Source organism: Notolepis coatsorum (genome assembly GCF_963971535.1).
Source record: "Notolepis coatsorum genome assembly, chromosome: 8".
In the NCBI taxonomy this organism is placed as follows: domain Eukaryota; kingdom Metazoa; phylum Chordata; class Actinopteri; order Aulopiformes; family Paralepididae; genus Notolepis; species Notolepis coatsorum.
Genome location: NC_140172.1, coordinates 134,435,180 through 134,457,372, shown reverse-complemented (window position 1 = coordinate 134,457,372; position 22,193 = coordinate 134,435,180). Strand labels below are relative to the sequence as shown.

Here is a 22,193-nt window from a genome sequence, read left to right as displayed (position 1 = left end):
TTACAAATAAATTAGATTTGATTTGAAATGTTTACATAAAGACACCGACCTGCTTCCTGAGCTGTTGCTCCAGCTTCTGGATGGCTTGTGTCTGGATCTCCTTGTAGTTGTCCAGGTCTCTCTCTGCCTGCCGGTGGACTGGACTGGCCGGCACGTCGCGCTGCGATATCTGGACCTGATTCAGATCCTAGGAACGAATGGGTAGAGTAGAAAGGTCACTAACTAACTAAGAAGCAACTGGCAAATAACGGCCACAGAAGATACAAATAAAAGACCATTTACAATTATGTGAATGTCAATGAGTGAATTTGACATTTGAATTTTCTATTTCAATAAAAATAATTAAAACATATGAACCCCCAAGAACAGGGTTCCTACACATTTTTCCATTTCAAAATTCCATAACTTTTTCCAGACCTAAATTTATTTTTTAGTGTGTATCGCTTTATTCTACTGGGTAGTCCAGTAGAGAGAGAAAGAGAGGTGAAACGGGAGACAGAGTGGGGGGAAGACATTCGACAAATAAAGATTCTCGAACCCGGGTCGGCCGTGCCGCGACTCAGCGCGTTATGTGGTTCGCCACTGGGGCGCCCGAGACTAGACATTTTTGCTTATTGCTTTCATATTTTTGTGTGATGGGACTTTTTGTCCTAAACTTTTCAATATCTGTAAATGAACAAATTCCTTTTCCACACTTTCCCCACCTTCCTAGACCGGCATAACAACTCCACAAGAGCCTTCACACATGAGAGCCTTCACACACACCCAGAAGGACCATAAACAATCTTCACATCAGTGATTTACACGTTCCAAAAAAAACCTGACATAAGTTGTGAAAGCGTCTGGGAATTACATGCCTGGAGGTTCTTGCTGTATAAGAATTCCATCTCCCTGTGAATTCCGTCTCTGCTGTCCTCAATCTTCCTGTCCATGCGCACCATGTCCTCAGCCCTGAAGCGATCCAGCTCCCTCATCATGTCCTTAAACATGGACTGCTGCTCCTTCTCCTGGAGGTAGAAGAAACACAGGGACCGTCAGAAACCATGAGGATGCCGCCTAGTGGCCATTAGAGGAGCGGTTTAACATGTCGTTTCTGTCAGTCAACTGGTCGCTTGTTTACGGTCTTAGATACAACTTTTTAGTTCTTTTTTTACGTTATTATATTATCACAATAATTTTCACAAAGTGCTTAATAATCACTAGATATAAAGAGGTATTTTTGCATGATTTCATTAAATCGCAGGACAATAATGGGTAAACATAATCATATAAATGAATAGGCTATTTCCACAAATCCAATAACTGTTTGAAACAAGGATTACTTTAGTCAAGAAGACTTGAGACCAGTGGTTTTCTGTTGTAATAAAACATAATCCATCATGCTTTGGCAATTATTCAAAATGTAAATTTCAAACATGTGATGGAAATAATTAATTGCATTAAAAATAAATCACAATTAAATCTTAAGGAATAAAATTCCATAACAAACTATGGAAATGTTTTATACATTAGAAAAAGCGCCATAACTCACCCACCCAGCATGAACCCTTGGCTTACACTACCAAAGGGTTAACCCTTTCACTGCAACAATACAGAAGGTTAACCATTTCACTGCCACACGACAAAGGGTTAACCCTTTCACAACCACACTACAGAAGGTTAACCATTTCACTACCACACTACAGAAGGTTAACCCTTTCACTACCACACTACAGAAGGTTAACCCTTTCACTACCACACTATAGACGGTTAACCATTTCACAACCACACTACAGAAGGTTAACCCTTTCACTACCACACTACAGAAGGTTAACCCTTTCACTACCACATTACAGACGGTTAACCATTTCACTACCACACTACAGAAGGTTAACCCTTTCACTACCACACTACAGAAGGTTAACCATTTCACAACCACACTAAAGAAGGTTAACCCTTTCACTACCACACTACAGAAGGTTAACCCTTTCACTACCTTCTGTAGTGTGTTAGTGAAAGGGTTAAACAAGGCCAGAAAAACAAAAGCGGTGCAGAATGAGTCCCACCTGGACCACCTTGGCCTGCAGGGTCTGCTGCTGCTGAACCAGCTGCTGCCTCAGACCGCTGATCTCCTGCTTGAAGCCGTCCACCTGACCCTTCTTATCGCCGTCTATTCGTAACTCTGGAAAACAAGACGATTGAAAAGAAGAAAAGAAGAGAAGCTGAGATCAGGTGCTTTGGTGACGCGGCAGGGTACAGCCACCAGGCTCAAATGTAGACTTAATGTTATACTCATCACCGTTAAGGATGGTTGACTTATAGATCTCATACTAATCACCGCTAAGGATGGTTGACTTATAGATCTCATACTAATCACCACTAAGGATGGTTGACTTATAGATCTCATACTAATCACCGCTAAGGATGGTTGACTTATAGATCTCATACTAATCACCACTAAGGATGGTTGACTTATAGATCTCATACTAATCACCGCTAAGGATGGTTGACTTATAGATCTCATACTAATCACCGCTAAGGATGGTTGACTTATATATCTCATACTAATCACCGCTAAGGATGGTTGACTTATAGATCTCATACTAATCACCACTAAGGATGGTTGACTTATAGATCTCATACTAATCACCGCTAAGGATGGTTGACTTATAGATCTCATACTCATCACCGCTAAGGATGGTTGACTTATAGATCTCATACTCATCACCGCTAAGGATGGTTGCCGCTAAGGATGGTTGACTTATAGATCTCATACTAATCACCGCTAAGGATGGTTGACTTATAGATCTCATACTAATCACCACTAAGGATGGTTGACTTATAGATCTCATACTAATCACCGCTAAGGATGGTTGACTTATAGATCTCATACTAATCACCACTAAGGATGGTTGACTTATAGATCTCATACTAATCACCGCTAAGGATGGTTGACTTATAGATCTCATACTAATCACCGCTAAGGATGGTTGACTTATATATCTCATACTAATCACCGCTAAGGATGGTTGACTTATAGATCTCATACTAATCACCACTAAGGATGGTTGACTTATAGATCTCATACTAATCACCGCTAAGGATGGTTGACTTATAGATCTCATACTCATCACCGCTAAGGATGGTTGACTTATAGATCTCATACTCATCACCGCTAAGGATGGTTGCCGCTAAGGATGGTTGACTTATAGATCTCATACTAATCACCGCTAAGGATGGTTGACTTATAGATCTCATACTAATCACCGCTAAGGATGGTTGACTTATAGATCTCATACTAATCACTGCTAAGGATGGTTGACTTATAGGTCTAATACTCATCACCACTAAGGATGGTTGACTTATAGATCTCATACTAATCACTGCTAAGGATGGTTGACTTATAGGTCTAATACTCATCACCGCTAAGGATGGTTGACTTATAGATCTCATACTAATCACCGCTAAGGATGGTTGACTTATAGATCTCATACTAATCACCGCTAAGGATGGTTGACTTATAGATCTCATACTAATCACGCTAAGGATGGTTGACTTATAGATCTCATACTCATCACCGCTAAGGATGGTTGACTTACGGATCTCATACTCATCGGGGTGGCGGTGCTGCATGTGGTTCTGCAGGAAGGAGGAATTCATGAAGGCTTTTTCACAACATGGACACTAAAGGGGAAAATAAAAAGATGGGTTTTAATATGCAGGCTTTTATTTTTAAAGGTGCACTATGCCGTTTCGAGGGAAAGGGATTTGTCCACGTTTGCATAACCTGCAATTAGTGCACAAAACACATTTACTGTACATGTAATCCTTAGAATGATTGTATCTTATTTCATCATAAATCAAAACAAAATCCTTTTGAGGCACCGTGAACCAACCATGAGCCTTCTTTGAATGTTTGTAAACAACCGCAGTGAAACTTTTCAGGCAGATTTTCTAGCTTCAAACAGTGTTCCAGGGACCCAGTTTTCCGCTGACCGTTTGTTTATTGAGTTATGAAAACACACCATATAGCATCAGCTCCCTCCTCAAGAAAGCACAGCAGAGGATGTACTTCCTGTGGCAGCTGAAGAAATTCAACCTGCCAAAGACGATGATGCCTGGTGCACTTTTACACAGCCGTCATTGAGTCCATCCTCACCTCCTCCATCACAGTGTATGGTACGCTGCAGCCACGGCCAAAGGCAGGCTGCAGCGTGTCATCCACTCTGCTGAGAAGGTGATCGGCTGCAATCTGCCATCCCTCCAGGACCTGTACGCCTCCAGAACTCTGAAGCGTGCATGTAAGATTGTGGCCGACCCCTGCCACCCCGGTCACAACCTGTTTGAGTCACTCCCCTCTGGCAGGAGGCTGCGGTCCATTAGGGCCAAAACATCACGCCACAAGAACAGTTTCTTCCCCTCTGCAGTGAGCCTCATTAACAAGGCTTGGGACCCTCACTGACACCCCCCCCCCCCCCCCCACATTAACACACCCTACTGGACTTTATACAACGGCATGCAAATTTCTCGATTCTGATTGGCTGAAACAGTCATTTTACACGTCTTTATTGGCAACAATCCACGCTGCTGGCCCAGGACCCGCCCACAACCGACCCACATCACATCACTCCGCCGGATCACAAGAAGGTGGCCAATAATATTTACAAATGGATATGTTAATGGCGACTAAACGACTAAATATGAAGCGATTCTGTCAAGGGGAATGTGTTAGCCCTTTAAACAATGTTGGATGATGTAATTGATGGGTCTTGAGGCAATCTAGAACAAAAGAAAAATCGCGGTTTGATTGATAGATTAATTGATTGATTTAAATTTCTACTTCCTTCTTGCTACTGACTGCAGCGTTCTCTCTCACTGTCCGACGCTGGCGTACCCACAAACACACACACACACATACACACACACACACACACACACACACACACACACACACACACACACATACACACACACACGCACACACACACTGTGACACACACACACACACACACACACGCACACACACACACACACACTCCTGTCTGCAACAGCGGGGGAGTCAGACTGAGAGAGAAGCAGCGCTGTTTTAAGTGAGCATGGTCTATTGAATTGATTGATTGGTTGATTGCTAATTTTATTACTGTACCCCTGGTTTCCAACTGGTTAAGTTTAGGCTAAAAGAAATAAATAAAAAAATAGGGCGAAGAAAACGTTTTTTTCCTATGCATTCCCTTAACAATTGTGTGTATTGAGCCGTACTGTATTGTACCCATTCTGCATCTGGTAATAAAATTTTCAATCAATCATTCCAATAATACACAGTTGGATGTGTTAGTTGGTTGGATGCACTTCAAGCTGCTTCCACATGAGGCAACTTCTCTCAATCATTCCAATAATACACAGTTGGATGTGTTAGTTTGGTTGGATGCACTTCAAGCTGCTTCCACATGGAGTTGTGGGAACTACTTTTTCTGGCGGATGGTTTTTTCAATAAATCTTCGATTAATGTGTGTTTATTGTATAGAAATAAGGTTGGATGAATCTGGCAGTTGTATAAAAGCTTTACACCACGTGCAGTCGTGATTTGTGACCAATAAACCATGCCTAGGGGGGTCTAACGACCCTCGGCTGCGCCTCGGGCCTAACAACCACCCCTAGGCATGGTTTATTGGTCACAAACCACTCCTGCGTGTGATGTAATGCTTAAATATACTTGCCCACTGTATTGTTACTTCATTCTAACTGTGTATATAATTGTATAATTGAACACATCTGCCCAGTCTCATTTTCTACTTCTAATTTACATGCTATACTATGTTTAAGCATTACATCACACGCAGGAGTGGTTTGTGACCAATAAACCATGCCTAGGGGTGGTTGTTAGGCCCGAGGCGCAGCCGAGGGTCGTTAGACCCCCCTAGGCATGGTTTATTGGTCACAAATCACGACTGCACGTGGTGTAAAGCTTTTATACAACTGCCAGATTCATCCAACCTTATTTCTATACAATAAACACACATTAATCGAAGATTTATTGAAAAAACCATCCGCCAGAAAAAGTAGTTCCCACAACTCCATGTGGAAGCAGCTTGAAGTGCATCCAACCAAACTAACACATCCAACTGTGTATTATTGGAATGATTGAGAGAAGTTGCTTCATGTGGAAGCAGCTTGAAGTGCATCCAACCAACTAACACATCCAACTGTGTATTATTGGAATGATTGATTGAAAATTTTATTACCAGATGCAGAATGGGTACAATACAGTACGGCTCAATACACACAATTGTTAAGGGAATGCATAGGAAAAAAACGTTTTCTTCGCCCTATTTTTTTATTTATTTCTTTTAGCCTAAACTTAACCAGTTGGAAACCAGGGGTACAGTAATAAAATTAGCAATCAACCAATCAATCAATTCAATAGACCATGCTCACTTAAAACAGCGCTGCTTCTCTCTCAGTCTGACTCCCCCGCTGTTGCAGACAGGAGTGTGTGTGTGTGTGTGTGCGTGCGTGTGTGTGTGTGTGTGTGTGTGTCACAGTGTGTGTGTGCGTGTGTGTGTGTATGTGTGTGTGTGTGTGTGTGTGTGTGTGTGTGTGTGTATGTGTGTGTGTGTGTTTGTGGGTACGCCAGCGTCGGACAGTGAGAGAGAACGCTGCAGTCAGTAGCAAGAAGGAAGTAGAAATTTAAATCAATCAATTAATCTATCAATCAAACCGCGATTTTTCTTTTGTTCTAGATTGCCTCAAGACCCATCAATTACATCATCCAACATTGTTTAAAGGGCTAACACATTCCCCTTGACAGAATCGCTTCATATTTAGTCGTTTAGTCGCCATTAACATATCCATTTGTAAATATTATTGGCCACCTTCTTGTGATCCGGCGGAGTGATGTGATGTGGGTCGGTTGTGGGCGGGTCCTGGGCCAGCAGCGTGGATTGTTGCCAATAAAGACGTGTAAAATGACTGTTTCAGCCAATCAGAATCGAGAAATTTGCATGCCGTTGTATAATATTTGATACTATCTTGTCTAGCACAGTCTCTGGAGCGTAACAGTAAGAAGCATTTTGTATGAAAGTATTCTGTACTTCTGTATGACAACTATTAAAGAAACTTGAAACTTGCACAGCCCTGGCCTACTCCTATTTTATTTTTTACTTATAATTGTACTATATCTATATATTGAGCTATATTTAATTTAGTTTATATCCCACATCATTTTATTCAACCTCTTATACAGTCGTACAGCCCTGGCCTATATTTTATTTCATAAATATATTATTCTATTGTGCTTAACTTAGCTCATATTTCATTTTATTTTACTCCACCACTTTATTGTATTATCGGTCTGTTAATGTCTGTCCGCTAATGTCGCACCAGTAACGTCCAAAGCAAATTCCTTGTATGTGAAAAGTATACTTGGCAATAAAGACCTTTCTGATTCTGAGAGGACGCACACCGCATAGTCGCAACGTCCTGGGTTTGAATTGGGCCCAGGGCCTTTGTTGCGTGTCACCCCCTTTCTCTCTACCCCTGACTTCCTGTCACTAGTGGTAGTGGTCCCATCTAATAAAGCAGAAATGCCCACAGAAATGAAGATAATTAAGTAACACTCGCATGTTTATTTTTAAGGGGACATATTATGGTTGACTTTTGCTCAGTCTTTGTATGGTCTTCACTATCTTCACAGTCTTCACTATGAATTGAAAATGGGGGACCCTGATGTAAACAAGGCAAACGTCTTTCTCTGGTCTGCATCCCCTTAACAATTGTATGTATTGAGCCGTACTGTATTGTACCCATTCTGCAATCTGTTAAATAAAGTTTTCATTCATGGATTTGGCTTCAGTCTGAAGTGTTATTTAGGTGCTGGGGGGGGGGGGGGGATTACACGTGTACATTAACTACATTTATGTACACAATGAAGTTTTCAGATTAACAAGCCTAAACAAGCTGTTCAGAATTGCTCATTTCGCTTTAATTAGCTGCAGCCGGAACACTGTTGAAAAGATGCACAATAGGTCCCCTTTAATCAACAAACCAGCACGGTCTGAATGTGACAGCAATAGTAAATCAAGTTTCAAGTTTCAAGTTTCTTTAATAGTTGTCATACAGAAGTACAGAATACTTTCATACAAAATGCTTCTTACTGTTACGCTCCAGAGACTGTGCTAGACAAGATAGTATCAAATAGCATAGTATAGCATGTAATTTAGAAGTAGAAAATGAGGTCACAGTGTTCAGTATAGACATATGTACAATGTTCGATGCAGAATAGACGTAACTGAGTTACCATATAATATATATAATACTATGCAGTGTACTAATGTACAGTACTATATAGTGCAAAGCAGAAATGGGATGAGGTACAATTTAGGTACAATTTACAGTAAGGTGTACGAGTTGTAGTGCAATCCTTCATCAATAAATATAAAGTGTGGGGAGTGGGTGCTACAGTGTGTTTGTTTAAAGTGGGTGTGTGCTATAAAGTGTGTGGAGTGGGTGCTACAGTGTGTTTGTTTAAAGTGAGTGTGTGCGTGTGGATGTGTGTGCTATGTGCGTTTGATGGTTGTTGTTGTGTAGTGTTCATTGTTCGTTTAGCAGCCTGATGGCCTGGGGATAGAAGCTTCTTCTGAGTCTTTCTGTGCTCGCCTTGAGACTCCGGTATCGCTTGCCTGACCGCAGCAGTTCAAAGAGGCAGTTGTTCGGGTGACTGGAGTCTTTAATGATTCTCTTAGCCTTGCCCCTGCAATGCTTGTTGTAAATGTTCTGGAGGGTGGGGAGCCCCCCTCCAATTGTGCGTTCGGCTGAACGTGTCACTCTTTGTAGTCTGCTTCGGTCTTGTGCAGTGCTATTCCCAAACCAGGAGGTGATGTTGCCAGTCAAGATGCTCTCTATTGTACATGAGTAGAAGTTCTTAAGGATCTTCTGACTGACTTGGAACTTCCTCAGGCGCCTGAGGAAGTAGAGGCGTTGTCGTGCCTTCTTCACAACACTGTCAATGTGTGTGGTCCATGTCAAGTCCTCGGATATGTAGGCTCCGAGGTACTTAAAGCTGTTGACTCTCTCAACCGGTGCCCCGTCGATGCTGAGGGGGCTGTAGTCCTTGACCCCCGACCTCCTGAAGTCCACAATCATCTCCTTTGTTTTGCTGACGTTCAGGGAGAGGCTGTTTTCCTGGCACCATCCCGCCAGGACCTTGACCTCTTCCAGGTAGGCCCTCTCGTCGTTGGCAGAGATCAGGCCCACCACCACTGTGTCGTCAGCAAATTTGACACACAGAGATGTCTTCCATGGCAACCTAACCTGAACCTGTATTGTGTGACTCTGGTGGTAAAAGAAAACTGACTTCGTCATGTCATATTTGAACTCTGAGTTGAGCTATACGTTTCCTAGGCGACACCATTGATTCCCTCCCTGCGCATAAACTCACCCTACTATCTCAGGGAGACGGTCACAAGCCAGAAGAGACCCGGCTCTGACAAACACACACACACTTACACACATACTTACACGCCACCACTGACTGCGATCGTAACCTTATTACATTTTAAACGCGTTGCTATTGATATCCTGTAGCGCCATATGCTCGCAGTGCAAGAGTGTGACACTATAATAAGCAGCTCTTTGAGTGATAGAATCGCACTGTTGCTCTGCAATAACTTTGGGAATCAGGAGTGAAATCAAATTAGCCAAGGTCTGGTCACTCAAAGAAAGGGGTCTCTGTGTGTTTGTGTGTGTTGCACTCTGGGGAATTTTTTTTTTATTGAGAGTTCTAGGAACAACTTGCCGTGGTTCAGTGTTTCCCGTGAGTAGATGGATTGTTTTGTGGCAGCCCATCACAATATCACAGATACAAATAAACTTCCCCGGGGTTATGTAATAACAGATTATCAGCACTCTGTATATGATTACATATTTTTCCTGCTGCTCGGTTATGTGTACCTCCCCCTCCCAAGCCTATGCTAACAACACAAGAACACATAATAATAACCTGTGGTTAATACCGCCGCAAATGCCAATATCACCACGAGATGCAACAAAAACCAAAGGATCTGGAGGGACACCGGTGCCACGGACGCTATCAATTATTGAGCTGCCGAGAGCTCAGTTATCAACGCGGTTGTTAGCCCGAGCCACTAGTGCACACCTAGCAACCGCGCTCTGTCATAAAACACTGGAGCTGTTGCCTTGGCAACCAGCTGGGCCAGGTCAGTAGCCATATACACTTGAAGAAAACGTGGGCCGGTCTCTCTCTTTTGGAGATATAAATAGCCCACTGGCCGCCGGTGGACCATGCACGCTACACATCCCCAGCTATATCTATAGACAAATAGATCCATAAGATGAAAAGAGAGAGCGCGTAGCTGCTAAGACACCCCCCCCCCCTCCCCCAGCAATGCTGACTATGCGTGGAGGGATGTCTGTATGTATGACTGAGGGTGGGGGAGGTGTGAGCTCTCGTCACCCTTTTGTAAGTGGATTAAAAACACTAATTGTCCCTGTCAGACACCATCTGCCCAGCAGCTCCCAATCCAGTTATTTTGAGTCGGAAAACAAGGCTGATTATAATGGGTTCTAATGTTAGTTCTTTGACCGTTTCCTTGCTAAGAAGGAACCAACCAACCACCCAGGTGTCGAATGCAGCCAGCGGTAGTAGCTGTGAATGAAGGCAGGGAAAATGACTTATAGGGGGGGCCCCCCGAAGAGGACTGAGGGGGGCGGGGGGCAAACGGGGGGCCAACTGCCTGCTTGCCATACGCCCACACAATGCAAATGGTAACCAGATCCCTTCTGTACAGAGAGCGGTGGCGGTGTCAGCGGTACCTTCTGGCTGGTGACGCGCCGCGGAGCGAACATGGACTGCTGGTTGCGTATGATCTTCTTCCTCTGCTTGAGCTCGGCGCCCAGCGCCTGCATCTTCTCCTGCTGCTTCTTCTGCCGGGCCAGGAGGTGCTCACGGTCCCTGCCGGCCGCCGCCAGCCGCTCCTCTGTGCCGCGCAGGTTGAGGGTCAGGTAGCCCTGGCAGTGGAGCAGCCACTCCACGGTGAGCTGCGCCAGGAGGAAGAGCTTCACCAGGGCCGGGTCCACCGGGGTCTGGCACCGCTGGCACCGCTCGCCCGCCACGCTGCAGAACGTGACGGCGTTCACGTGCTCCTGGAGGGCGTCCACGTCCAGCTCGCTCGCCAGCCGCTCCACGTCCACGGCGCCGATGCGCCGCCAGTCCACGCTCTCGCGGCGCGGCCGGAACTTGAAGGGGGGGAGGGCGGAGGTCATGCTGCCGTTGGAGGAGGGCTGGCTGAGGGGGGAGTTCAGTAGGGAGGTGATCCCCGCTGACGAGTGGGTCCCCTGGGTCTCGCCGGAGAAGGGGAAATATACGCCGTCTTGAAATGGCTGGAAAACAGAGGGGAATGGCAGGTCTTTGACTGAGACACAGAATATAGATTCTACCATTCCAATCTACTCATTCAAGGGTACTACGACTATGCTTGCACCTCATGGTACCTGTTGTGAAGGGCCAGATTAAACCGAATATATATATTTATTATATATATATATTTAATTGTATTTGTATATTCTCTAATATTCCCTGATATCCCTTGTATATTCCTTGTACAATATGCATTGAATATCCATTCTAGCCTACTGAACATCCCATAATAGTCTCCATTCTACTATTGGTCGAGACCTTGGTGCCAGGCTGCCATACCCCCCAGACCCAGTTCAAACGTACCGCTCAACATGTACGAACAAGTCCTAGTTCCGCGTAGGAATCTGGCTACCGCACCACTAATGGGACTATTTGTTCATAGTGCGTATATATACTGCGCTACTAAAGTAGGACTTCCCTTTTCAGTCCAGTTTCTTACCCTCCAATAGAGTGACAGACGTAAAGCCTCCCCGCGACGCCACGTGTGGGAGTAAGGCCAAGTTCGGCCTACCATCGGTATTGAGACATTGTGTATATTAATATTTGAATAGTCATATTTGGCACTATATCGTCGAGTTGGACGTAGTCTATTAAGCTAATAATAGTCTGTTAATATATAGTGCTTCGTGCGGTGAGAATACTACCGTAGTCAGCACCCCATCGTTTCGGGCAGAAAACTGGTTGCTTATCCAGGATGATCGACCCCATGTGAGATTGCACCCGAGGAGCCCCAGAGCCGACGAGCGAGTGGACCTGTATACCGGATTATTCTACCGACGACAGCCCGCCTTCCCAGGCACGGATTATGCTTTGTATACGTTGATTATTCCATGGATAAAGACCCCCGACACTGCCGTGTGTTGGAACCCCCCCCCCTGGAGAGGACGCAAGGTGAGGAGACGCTCTGCAAGACGAGGTCGCTTCACGTCTCTCCTCCGTGGACCGGAGGACGCCGGCCCACAAAGAGTCCATCTGCTTTCATCTGCGGTCCAAGGATCGCCGGCGCATTGAACGGCACTACAGTGGGTTCACCTGGGATACCCTTGGCCGGATGAGGCAGCCGGATTCTACCCCCCCCCCCCTTCCTACTCCTGTCGGTTTACAAGCGACCGGATTAACCCCCCCTAGTGTATCCAGTCTATAATCATTAAAGTATCATTGCTGTTATTCCTTAACTATTCCAGGTCGTATATGTACCACCTGCGCCTTCAGAGATTGGACATTCTCTATTGATATACCGACGAATACTCTTGCCATAAAAGTGCATACTAATTCCCATTCATAAATGTGATTGATTTGATTAAGTGCTTGCTCTACACACCATCGCTGTGTAGAAATAAAGACCTATTTCTAATTCGTACATTTGTGTTGGATCCGTTTCATCTACGTGACAGTGTTCATCATAATATATTTATGCCGAGTACTGGGTGGCCGAATATTAAGTACAAAGGTAGTGGTAGTAAGTATCATATCTAGTAATACAGTCAGGGAATTGTACCCCTCAGTTACAATTGGTCCTTCGAACCGGATGGTAATTAGTGTAATATTAATATAGTGTTATTAATATTGAAATGGCCTATGATGAACACTCCACGAAACGATCCTCCTAACCAACGCCCGCAGCGCGAACGACGGCTCCCTCAGTACTTAGAGGCTTACGCTGTCAGTCAACAACCTAGTCTTCTACTAACAGTAAACGCGGTAAAACTAGAAAGTAAAAGTATGTCTAACCCCAACGCCCAGACTACCCCGACCATAGAGGCCCCTACGGGCTCTAATGTAACTGACCAAGTTCACGGTGGGGACCAGTGGGAACCAGACATGACTTCACACCCCGCCAGTACTGAAGAAGTAGTCCCCGACGAGTCCCGGGAGGAATACAACGCTACCGAGAGAGAACTCGGCACGGAAGAAGACGGGGAGAGCACCGTGGAGATAGAGCTCCAAGGCTCCGCAAGGAGTACCCCGAGGGAAGGCTCCCCTATACAACCGCCTTCTCCCAGCGAGGCAGAGAGGACCCTACAGCAGGCCTTCCTCATCAGCCTGAACGCCGCTGCTGAACGCGACCGACTGCAGATCCAGCAGCGGAGCGAAGAAGAGCATATACGTCTAGAAATAAGACGCATTCAGAGGGAAGAGAATGTGGCCCGAGACCGAGCAGACAGCCAGCGAGCAGCTGCTGGTGCTCTACGGGACGCAGAGCGCGACAGACAGCAAGCGCAACTAATAGAACAGCTGATCAGACGGACAACACCCTCTCCCTCCGCCAGAGGCTCCAGGAACTCGTCTAGACACACCTCCAGGGCGGCATCCCCTAGCCGAGTAAACAACCCTGAACTTGACCAACAGACGAGGTCTATACCCCCCACAGACCACCTCCCCCCACCGGTCCAAGCGAGACCTAGCAACCGGGAAGGAGCAGCATATCCTGTGGAGAGGCTAAACCAGAGACTACAAGCACTGGATGACCTAACTGAAGACGAAGAGGAAGAGGAGGAGAACCACGCCCGACGACAGCACAGTACTCTACCGGACCAGGAGGTCCGGTACAGCCCAGGCTATACTCCCGCGGAGCTGCGCTACAGACCCCCGACTCTATACCCGGGTGAGCACGACGCACGACCCGCACCGAGGAACAGCACCTGGACAAGCGGGCCATGGTACACTGCCGGTACCAGCCCATACCAAGGAGCGGGAGGAGACTCGCCTAGGAGGCCTCTCCCCCAACGCTCGCCGATGTATCCACAGTCAGCGTCATACATTGGCACGCCTATGGTACCCGACTTCACCCAAGAGAACCGGGCCCAGTATACAGAACTCCGCATGTGTCTGGAGACCATGTTGGTGGATGTATTGGATGAACGCCACAAATACGCCATCCTACTGAAGCACTTAAAGGTACCCCGCGCACATAATATAGCGCTCGCCTACGCGACTTCCACCACCCCATACACAGCAGCGCTGGTAGCATTGGACCAGAGGTATGGGCGCATATGGGATTACGTGATCCAGGAGATCCGACACATCGACCGCTTACCCCCAGCAATAGACAATCGAGCACTGGACGACCTATCCATCAGAGTGCAGTCCCTGGTAGGGATGTTGGGAGCGCAGAGAGAGAAGGGGAGGCATGAACTTTACGCCAACTCAAATGTGGAAAGGATCTTGGAGAAGCTGCCGCCCGCTCGACAGGAGCGTTTTAGGCGGCAGAGAGACCACCGAGACCCGAATGGCCCCGAACCGAACCTCCTCGATCTAGCAGACTTCCTGGCGAGAGAAGTCAGCAGCCTACGGCTAGATACATTCGGACGGAGCACCCCTGGCTCCAGAGAAGGAACCAGACGACTAAATGATGGAAGAAGATCGGTGACTGTGATGCACCAATCGGAGTCAGTACCGAGCAGCAGGAGCCACAGTACCCCCTCCAGAACGGAGAAGTGGAAGATAGTGTGCCCCTACTGTGAGAAAGAACACTGGCTAGCGCAATGTGACTCCTTCCCCAAGCTGAACGCGGAGGAAGCAAGTCAATGGATAAAGTCCAACAAGCGCTGCTTTCGCTGTGCGCGCTCACACATGGCAGCCGAATGCCACTTAAAGAAAAGGTGCACCAAGTGCGATGGAGCCCATCTGGACATACTTCACGACAGTAACAGACGGCGCCCTTCACCCGCACCATCCAGCAGCAAAGCGAGCGTCATGTACATCGATCCCGCCAGCAGCAGTGGAGCCCGAGTACTCCTAAAAGTAGTGCGTGTGACACTAAGCTACCAGAATAAAGTCCTGGACACTTACGCCGTCCTCGATGACGGGTCAGAGAAGACCCTTCTGCTCGCCTCCGCTGCGGCCCAGCTAGGGCTGCGGGGAAGCGAAACCCAAATGACAATTCGGACAATAAGACGAGATTTGAAGACGATAAAGGGCGAGAATGTCTCATTCTCTATCGCAGCAAGCGGCCAGCCTGAGCGACGGTACCAGATTACAGACGCTTTCACCAGCCAAGAAATAGGACTGTCGCGGTACACATACCCCGTCGCCAAGCTGATGGAGAAATATGCACATCTGCGCAAGTTACCGATCCCGCTCATAGACAATGCTATGCCGACCCTGTTGATAGGCTCCGACCATGCAGACCTCATTGTCCCGATAGACCGGGTTCATACCGGACCCCGAGGCTGTCCTGCAGCAGTCGAGACCCGTTTGGGATGGACTCTCCAAGGCCCGCTCGCCAAATCTCTCAACCGAAGTACAGCCACTAGATGTCTCCACTCCCGAGTCACGGAGGGAGAAACCGCACTCCTGCAACACGTAGAGCGGTTATGGACCTTGGAACAAATGCCCTTTAAGAACGGAAAGAAAGACATTCGCTCTAAAGATGACATTTACGCCATTCACCTCCTCGAGACAGGGACCAAGAGAGTCCCGGTCAACGGCGTGTTGAGATACGCCACGCCACTCCTGCGGCGAGAAGGAATGCCTACTTTCCACGCCAAGACAGACGCCACAGAACGGCACCTGCTGAACACGGAGCGGCGCTTAGCCAAGAACCCCGCCCAAGAGAGTGTATACCGCGCTGAGATTGAGAAGCTCATCACAGCGGGACACGTCACAAAGATGGACATAAAAGAGGCTGACCAGACCACTGAATCGTGGTACGTGCCTCACCACAAGGTCCATCACAACGGTAAAGACCGCATAGTATTTAACTGCAGCTACCAGATCGGATCCCAAAATCTGAATAAAGAGTTACTGCCCGGTCCCACACTCGGCCCCTCCTTACTCGGCGTTCTACTCCGCTTCCGCCAGGAAAAGGTGGCCATCAGCGGGGACATTAAAGGAATGTTCCTGCAGGTGAGATTAGTAGAGGAGGACAAGCCCCTGTTACGGTTCCTATGGAGAGAGAAGCCAGGAGATGAGCACCCAGCCATCTACCAATGGGAAGTCCTCCCCTTCGGAACGACGTGCAGCCCCTGCTGTGCTACATTTGCACTACAGAAACATGTAGCAGAGGACCCAGCAGCGGACGAAGAGGTCCGACACAGCGTAAAGAACAGCTTCTACGTAGACAACTGTCTACAAAGCCTTTCAACCCAGGAAGAAGCCGAGGCTCTCCTGATTAAACTCCGCGCCTCATTGATCAAAGGCGGCTTTGATCTCAGGCAGTGGGCCAGCAGCGATCCGCAAGTACTGCGCAGCCTCTCCTCCGAGGACAAGGCAGCCAGCAGCGAGACCTGGATGGCTACAATCCCGGGAGAAGCCCAGGAGATGACCCTGGGATTGGTGTGGCGATTCAAAACAGATTCGCTTCACTACAGACACAAGCCCCTGACTACGGAGCAGGGAAGGCCGGCGGCGGCGCCGACCACCAGACGGAGTGTGTACACAACACTCGCCCGACAATATGACCCGCTAGGATGTATTCTACCGTACACCACCAGGGCAAAAATGATTGTACGAGCATTGTGGGACAAGGACCAGGGCTGGGACGACCCCATTCCCGCACACCTTGCATCCACCTGGAGAGAGTGGGAGATGGAGCTCCACTCACTCCCAGGCGTTAATATGCGCCGAAGCTACTTCCCACCCACGGTGAGGCCAGAGACATGTAAAATGGACTTACACGTCTTCAGTGACGCCTCAGAGGTCGCATACGGATCAGTAGCCTACTTGCGGGCCCAAGAAAAGGGGGGAGAGATCTACACAGCATTTGTCCTCGCCCGCTCGAGAATAGCCCCACGCAAGCAACAATCTATCCCACGTCTAGAGCTCTGCGCAGCCCTAGCCGGAGCGCACCTAGCCACGCTCATCCAACGTGAGCTCACCATACCGGTGTCTAGAACAATCCTGTGGTCAGATTCCACGACAGTACTCGCCTGGATCAAATCGGACTCATGCAAGTACAAAGTCTTCGTGGGAGTCAGAGTCACCGAGATTCAAGACTTAACCGAAGAGTTAACCGGAGAAACAGAGTGGCGCTACGTTGATACAAAACAGAACCCAGCTGACGTCATCACCCGGGGGATCCCCCTAGATGACCTCACCCGTCACAATGCTTACAGTGACGGCCCCGCATTCCTAAGACTCCCGGAAGGACAGTGGCCCATGCCTATCCCGAGGGAAGCAAGTCCAGAGGAGGTGGAAAATAAGAAGTCTGTGTTCTGTGGATTGAGCACCGTAGCCTCCACCGACCTTAACATAGACGATTGCACGTCCATAGAGAGTGCACAACAAAGAACATTCCTGCGGTACCACCCGGAGTGCAAGTCCCCCGCTGATATGTCAGCAGCTAACTAAATTGCTTCTACTGCAGCGAGCCCAGAGAGACTCGTTCCCCGATGAATTGGCCTGTCTACAGGGAGGAAAGCCTGTCCCATCCGACAGCAGATTAATTCATCTGGCCCCCGAGAGCGACGCTCATACCCTCATCAGAGTGGGTGGTCGCCTACGCAGAGCCCCCAATCTACCGGATGACATTAAATACCCGATCGTATTGAACAGCCGACACAAGGTCACAGAGCTGATTATAAAGAAATACGATGAGGATGTACATCACGCAGGAGCAGAAAGAGTCTTCGCGGAAATCAGACGTCGTTACTGGATCCTACAAGGAAGAGAGGCGGTACGACGCTTCCAGCGAACATGTCTAGACTGCCGCAAGTGGCGTGCGCAGCCCAGCATACCAAGGATGGCTGACCTTCCTCCATGTCGCCTCCGAATCGGTGACAAGCCATTCCACTCAACGGGTATGGACTGCTTTGGCCCGCTGCACATAAAGAAAGGAAGAGGAACCGAGAAGCGGTGGGGTATTGTATTCAAATGCATGACCACCAGAGCGATACACATCGAGCTTCTCCCGACCATGAGCACAGACTCATTCCTTATGGCCTTCCGTAGATTCACATCACGGAAAGGAAGACCGTCTACCCTATTGTCCGATCATGGGACAAACTTCAAAGGCGGCGAAAGAGAGCTGAGAGAGAGCTTCCAAACTATGGGCCCAGAACTTAAGACCCACCTCGCTCCAGCACAGGTTGATTTCCAATTCAACCCCCCAAACGCACCCCACTTCGGTGGCACTTGGGAACGAGAAGTGCGCTCCATAAAGACAGCCCTGTACGCAGTACTTGGGGCCCAGACTGTGGCGGAAGAAGTCCTAATGACAGTCCTCACGGAGATTGAGGGAGTACTTAACTCGAAGCCCCTCGGATATGTCTCCAGTGATGTGGCGGATATCGACCCAGTTACCCCCAACACACTCCTGATGGGGCGGCTAGATCCCGCGTTACCCCAGACAATGTACCGGCCTGAAGAAGCGAACGGCCGACGGATGTGGAGGTACAGTCAAGTATTAGCCGACAAGTTTTGGAGCAGTTTCCTACTGCACTACCTACCGTCTCTACAGACCCGCCAGAAGTGGGTAAAGGAGAGAGACAATTTGACAGAAGGAACAGTCGTCATGATTATTGATCAATCACTGCCCAGAGCTATGTGGCCGGCCGGCCGCGTAAGCAAAGTGATCACCGGTGCCGACGGCAAGGTCCGAGCAGCTGAAGTGCTTGTCCAGGGTCGCACTTACACCCGTCCCGTGGCGAGGCTCATAGAACTGCCCCGACTCCCAGACCCAATCGATGATGACCATGACCCTATAACCCTATGACTTTGTGAAGTTGACTGACCCCTACAGCAAACCCTTATGTGTAAATAGACAACGCGATTAATCTGTCTCTGCTTAACTGATTAGGTCTGGGACCAATCAGGGGGTGGCTGTTGTGAAGGGCCAGATTAAACCGAATATATATATTTATTATATATATATATTTAATTGTATTTGTATATTCTCTAATATTCCCTGATATCCCTTGTATATTCCTTGTACAATATGCATTGAATATCCATTCTAGCCTACTGAACATCCCATAATAGTCTCCATTCTACTATTGGTCGAGACCTTGGTGCCAGGCTGCCATACCCCCCAGACCCAGTTCAAACGTACCGCTCAACATGTACGAACAAGTCCTAGTTCCGCGTAGGAATCTGGCTACCGCACCACTAATGGGACTATTTGTTCATAGTGCGTATATATACTGCGCTACTAAAGTAGGACTTCCCTTTTCAGTCCAGTTTCTTACCCTCCAATAGAGTGACAGACGTAAAGCCTCCCCGCGACGCCACGTGTGGGAGTAAGGCCAAGTTCGGCCTACCATCGGTATTGAGACATCGTGTATATTAATATTTGAATAGTCATATTTGGCACTATATCGTCGAGTTGGACGTAGTCTATTAAGCTAATAATAGTCTGTTAATATATAGTGCTTCGTGCGGTGAGAATACTACCGTAGTCAGCACCCCATCGTTTCGGGCAGAAAACTGGTTGCTTATCCAGGATGATCGACCCCATGTGAGATTGCACCCGAGGAGCCCCAGAGCCGACGAGCGAGTGGACCTGTATACCGGATTATTCTACCGACGACAGCCCGCCTTCCCAGGCACGGATTATGCTTTGTATACGTTGATTATTCCATGGATAAAGACCCCCGACACTGCCGTGTGTTGGAACCCCCCCCCCCTGGAGAGGACGCAAGGTGAGGAGACGCTCTGCAAGACGAGGTCGCTTCACGTCTCTCCTCCGTGGACCGGAGGACGCCGGCCCACAAAGAGTCCATCTGCTTTCATCTGCGGTCCAAGGATCGCCGGCGCATTGAACGGCACTACAGTGGGTTCACCTGGGATACCCTTGGCCGGATGAGGCAGCCGGATTCTACCCCCCCCCCCCCTTCCTACTCCTGTCGGCTTACAAGCGACCGGATTAACCCCTCCTAGTGTATCCAGTCTATAATCATTAAAGTATCATTGCTGTTATTCCTTAACTATTCCAGGTCGTATATGTACCACCTGCGCCTTCAGAGATTGGACATTCTCTATTGATATACCGATGAATACTCTTGCCATAAAAGTGCATACTAATTCCCATTCATAAATGTGATTGATTTGATTAAGTGCTTGCTCTACACACCATCGCTGTGTAGAAATAAAGACCTATTTCTAATTCGTACATTTGTGTTGGATCCGTTTCATCTACGTGACAGTGTTCATCATAATATATTTATGCCAAGTACTGGGTGGCCGAATATTAAGTACAAAGGTAGTGGTAGTAAGTATCATATCTAGTAATACAGTCAGGGAATTGTACCCCTCAGTTACAGTACCAAAGCACCTCAAAGGCGCTAAAAACAAAATTACAAACATCTCAAAACAAACTGGTCAGACTACTGCTTGACCTTACTCCTAGAACCCACCTCACCCCTGCACACTTTGACAACCTAGGATGGCTTAGAGTAGACGACAGAGTACAGCAACTTGCAATGGGCCTGGTCTACAAGATACACTACACGACCAAGGTACCCATGTACATGTCAAAATACTTCCCAAAGGTCAGTGAATACCACGATCACAACACCAGAGGGAGCGCCACAAATCATGTTAAACCCAGATTCGGCTCAAATAGGGGACTAAACACGTTTCGCAATTATGCCACATCAATGTGGAACGCCCTACCCAAAGCTGTAAAGGAATGTGGATCACTACCCACTTTCAAAACCACTCTCAAGGGACACCTACGGGAGACTGCAATTCAAAACTGGCCCCTGTAAATGTCCTAACCCAACCCCCTCCAATGTACAGTCACTTACCTAGTATGGTTGTCAACAGTCCAATGTACAATTTTGCTTGTTTGTACAGTGTCTCCCCCCCCCCCCTCAATGTACAGTTTTGCTTGTTTATACAGTGTTTCTCCCCCCCCCCCCCCCCAACCACCTCCAATGTAAATTACCCAGTATGGTTGACAATATCCCAATGTACCCAACCCCCCCCCACACAACCCCACCCAACCTCCTCCAATGTACAGTTTCTACGTCAAATGTATATACTCCCTTTTCTTAACTCCTTCTGAATCACAAACAGTACTGTATTTGCAAATCTGGTATGTCATAAATGTAGCAGTACTGAATATCTGTATGTCATGTATGTCATATATGTCCTGATGAATTGAAAATGGGGGACCCTGATGTAAACAAGACGAAAGTCTTTCTCTGGTCTGCATCCCCTTAACAATTGTGTGTATTGAGCTGTACTGTATTGTACCCATTCTGCAATCTGTTAATAAAGTTTTCAATCAATCAATCAAACCAACATATATATGTGCTTCACTCTATCTGACATCACATGCCTCTCACACACACTACACAATAAAAAGAAAATAAACAATTCATATGACACCAAAACAGCACAGAAGCAAGGCAGCACAGTCAGTAACACAACACAGCACAGATTCCACCACTCAGCTCATTTTGCACTGGAAGCTCGTTTCAAACGGGGAGACGACATGCAATGTTTTCATGCTCGACGACAAATCTACCTATTTTCTGCTGATTTCCCGACGAAACCGCGTTCTCCTTACCATCATGGATTCATTCGATCGCCCCTTTCAACGGAATGAAATCTAGAACCGGGGATCGTTCCCCGTTAGTTCCGCTGTGTCCCCTTTCAGATGAACGCGACATCACCATGGAGACGGAAACGAGCGTCCCAGTTCACCGGGGAGGAGGAGGACGACCTGAGGGAGACAAATGTTATCAAAACACTGTCAGTAATCACCAGCAAACAAATGGTTCCATGTGTGGGGAGCTGTACGTGTCTTTAGGGGAAAGTATTGCAACTCGCGTGTGGATAACAGCCAACAAGTTCATAAGACGCTGGTGGTTTCCTTGCTAACGGCAGAATAATA

General features: G+C 47.5%; 1 protein-coding gene across 1 annotated transcript in view; it reads right to left on the bottom strand.

Moving 5' to 3' along the window:
• Positions 1-21,973, bottom strand: part of LOC311233582 (cilium assembly protein DZIP1-like) — a 39,671-nt gene extending 17,698 nt beyond the window's left edge. The window contains exons 1-6 of the mRNA XM_084320549.1: positions 21,867-21,973; positions 10,810-11,376; positions 3,579-3,663; positions 2,046-2,161; positions 858-1,007; positions 50-187 (exon numbers count right to left, since the gene is read on the bottom strand). Coding sequence (XP_084176675.1) covers positions 50-187; positions 858-1,007; positions 2,046-2,161; positions 3,579-3,663; positions 10,810-11,376; positions 21,867-21,872 — 1,062 coding nt within the window. The 5' untranslated portion in view covers positions 21,873-21,973. The remainder of the gene's footprint in view (positions 1-49; positions 188-857; positions 1,008-2,045; positions 2,162-3,578; positions 3,664-10,809; positions 11,377-21,866) is intronic.
• Between the last annotated feature and the right edge of the window lie 220 nt (positions 21,974-22,193).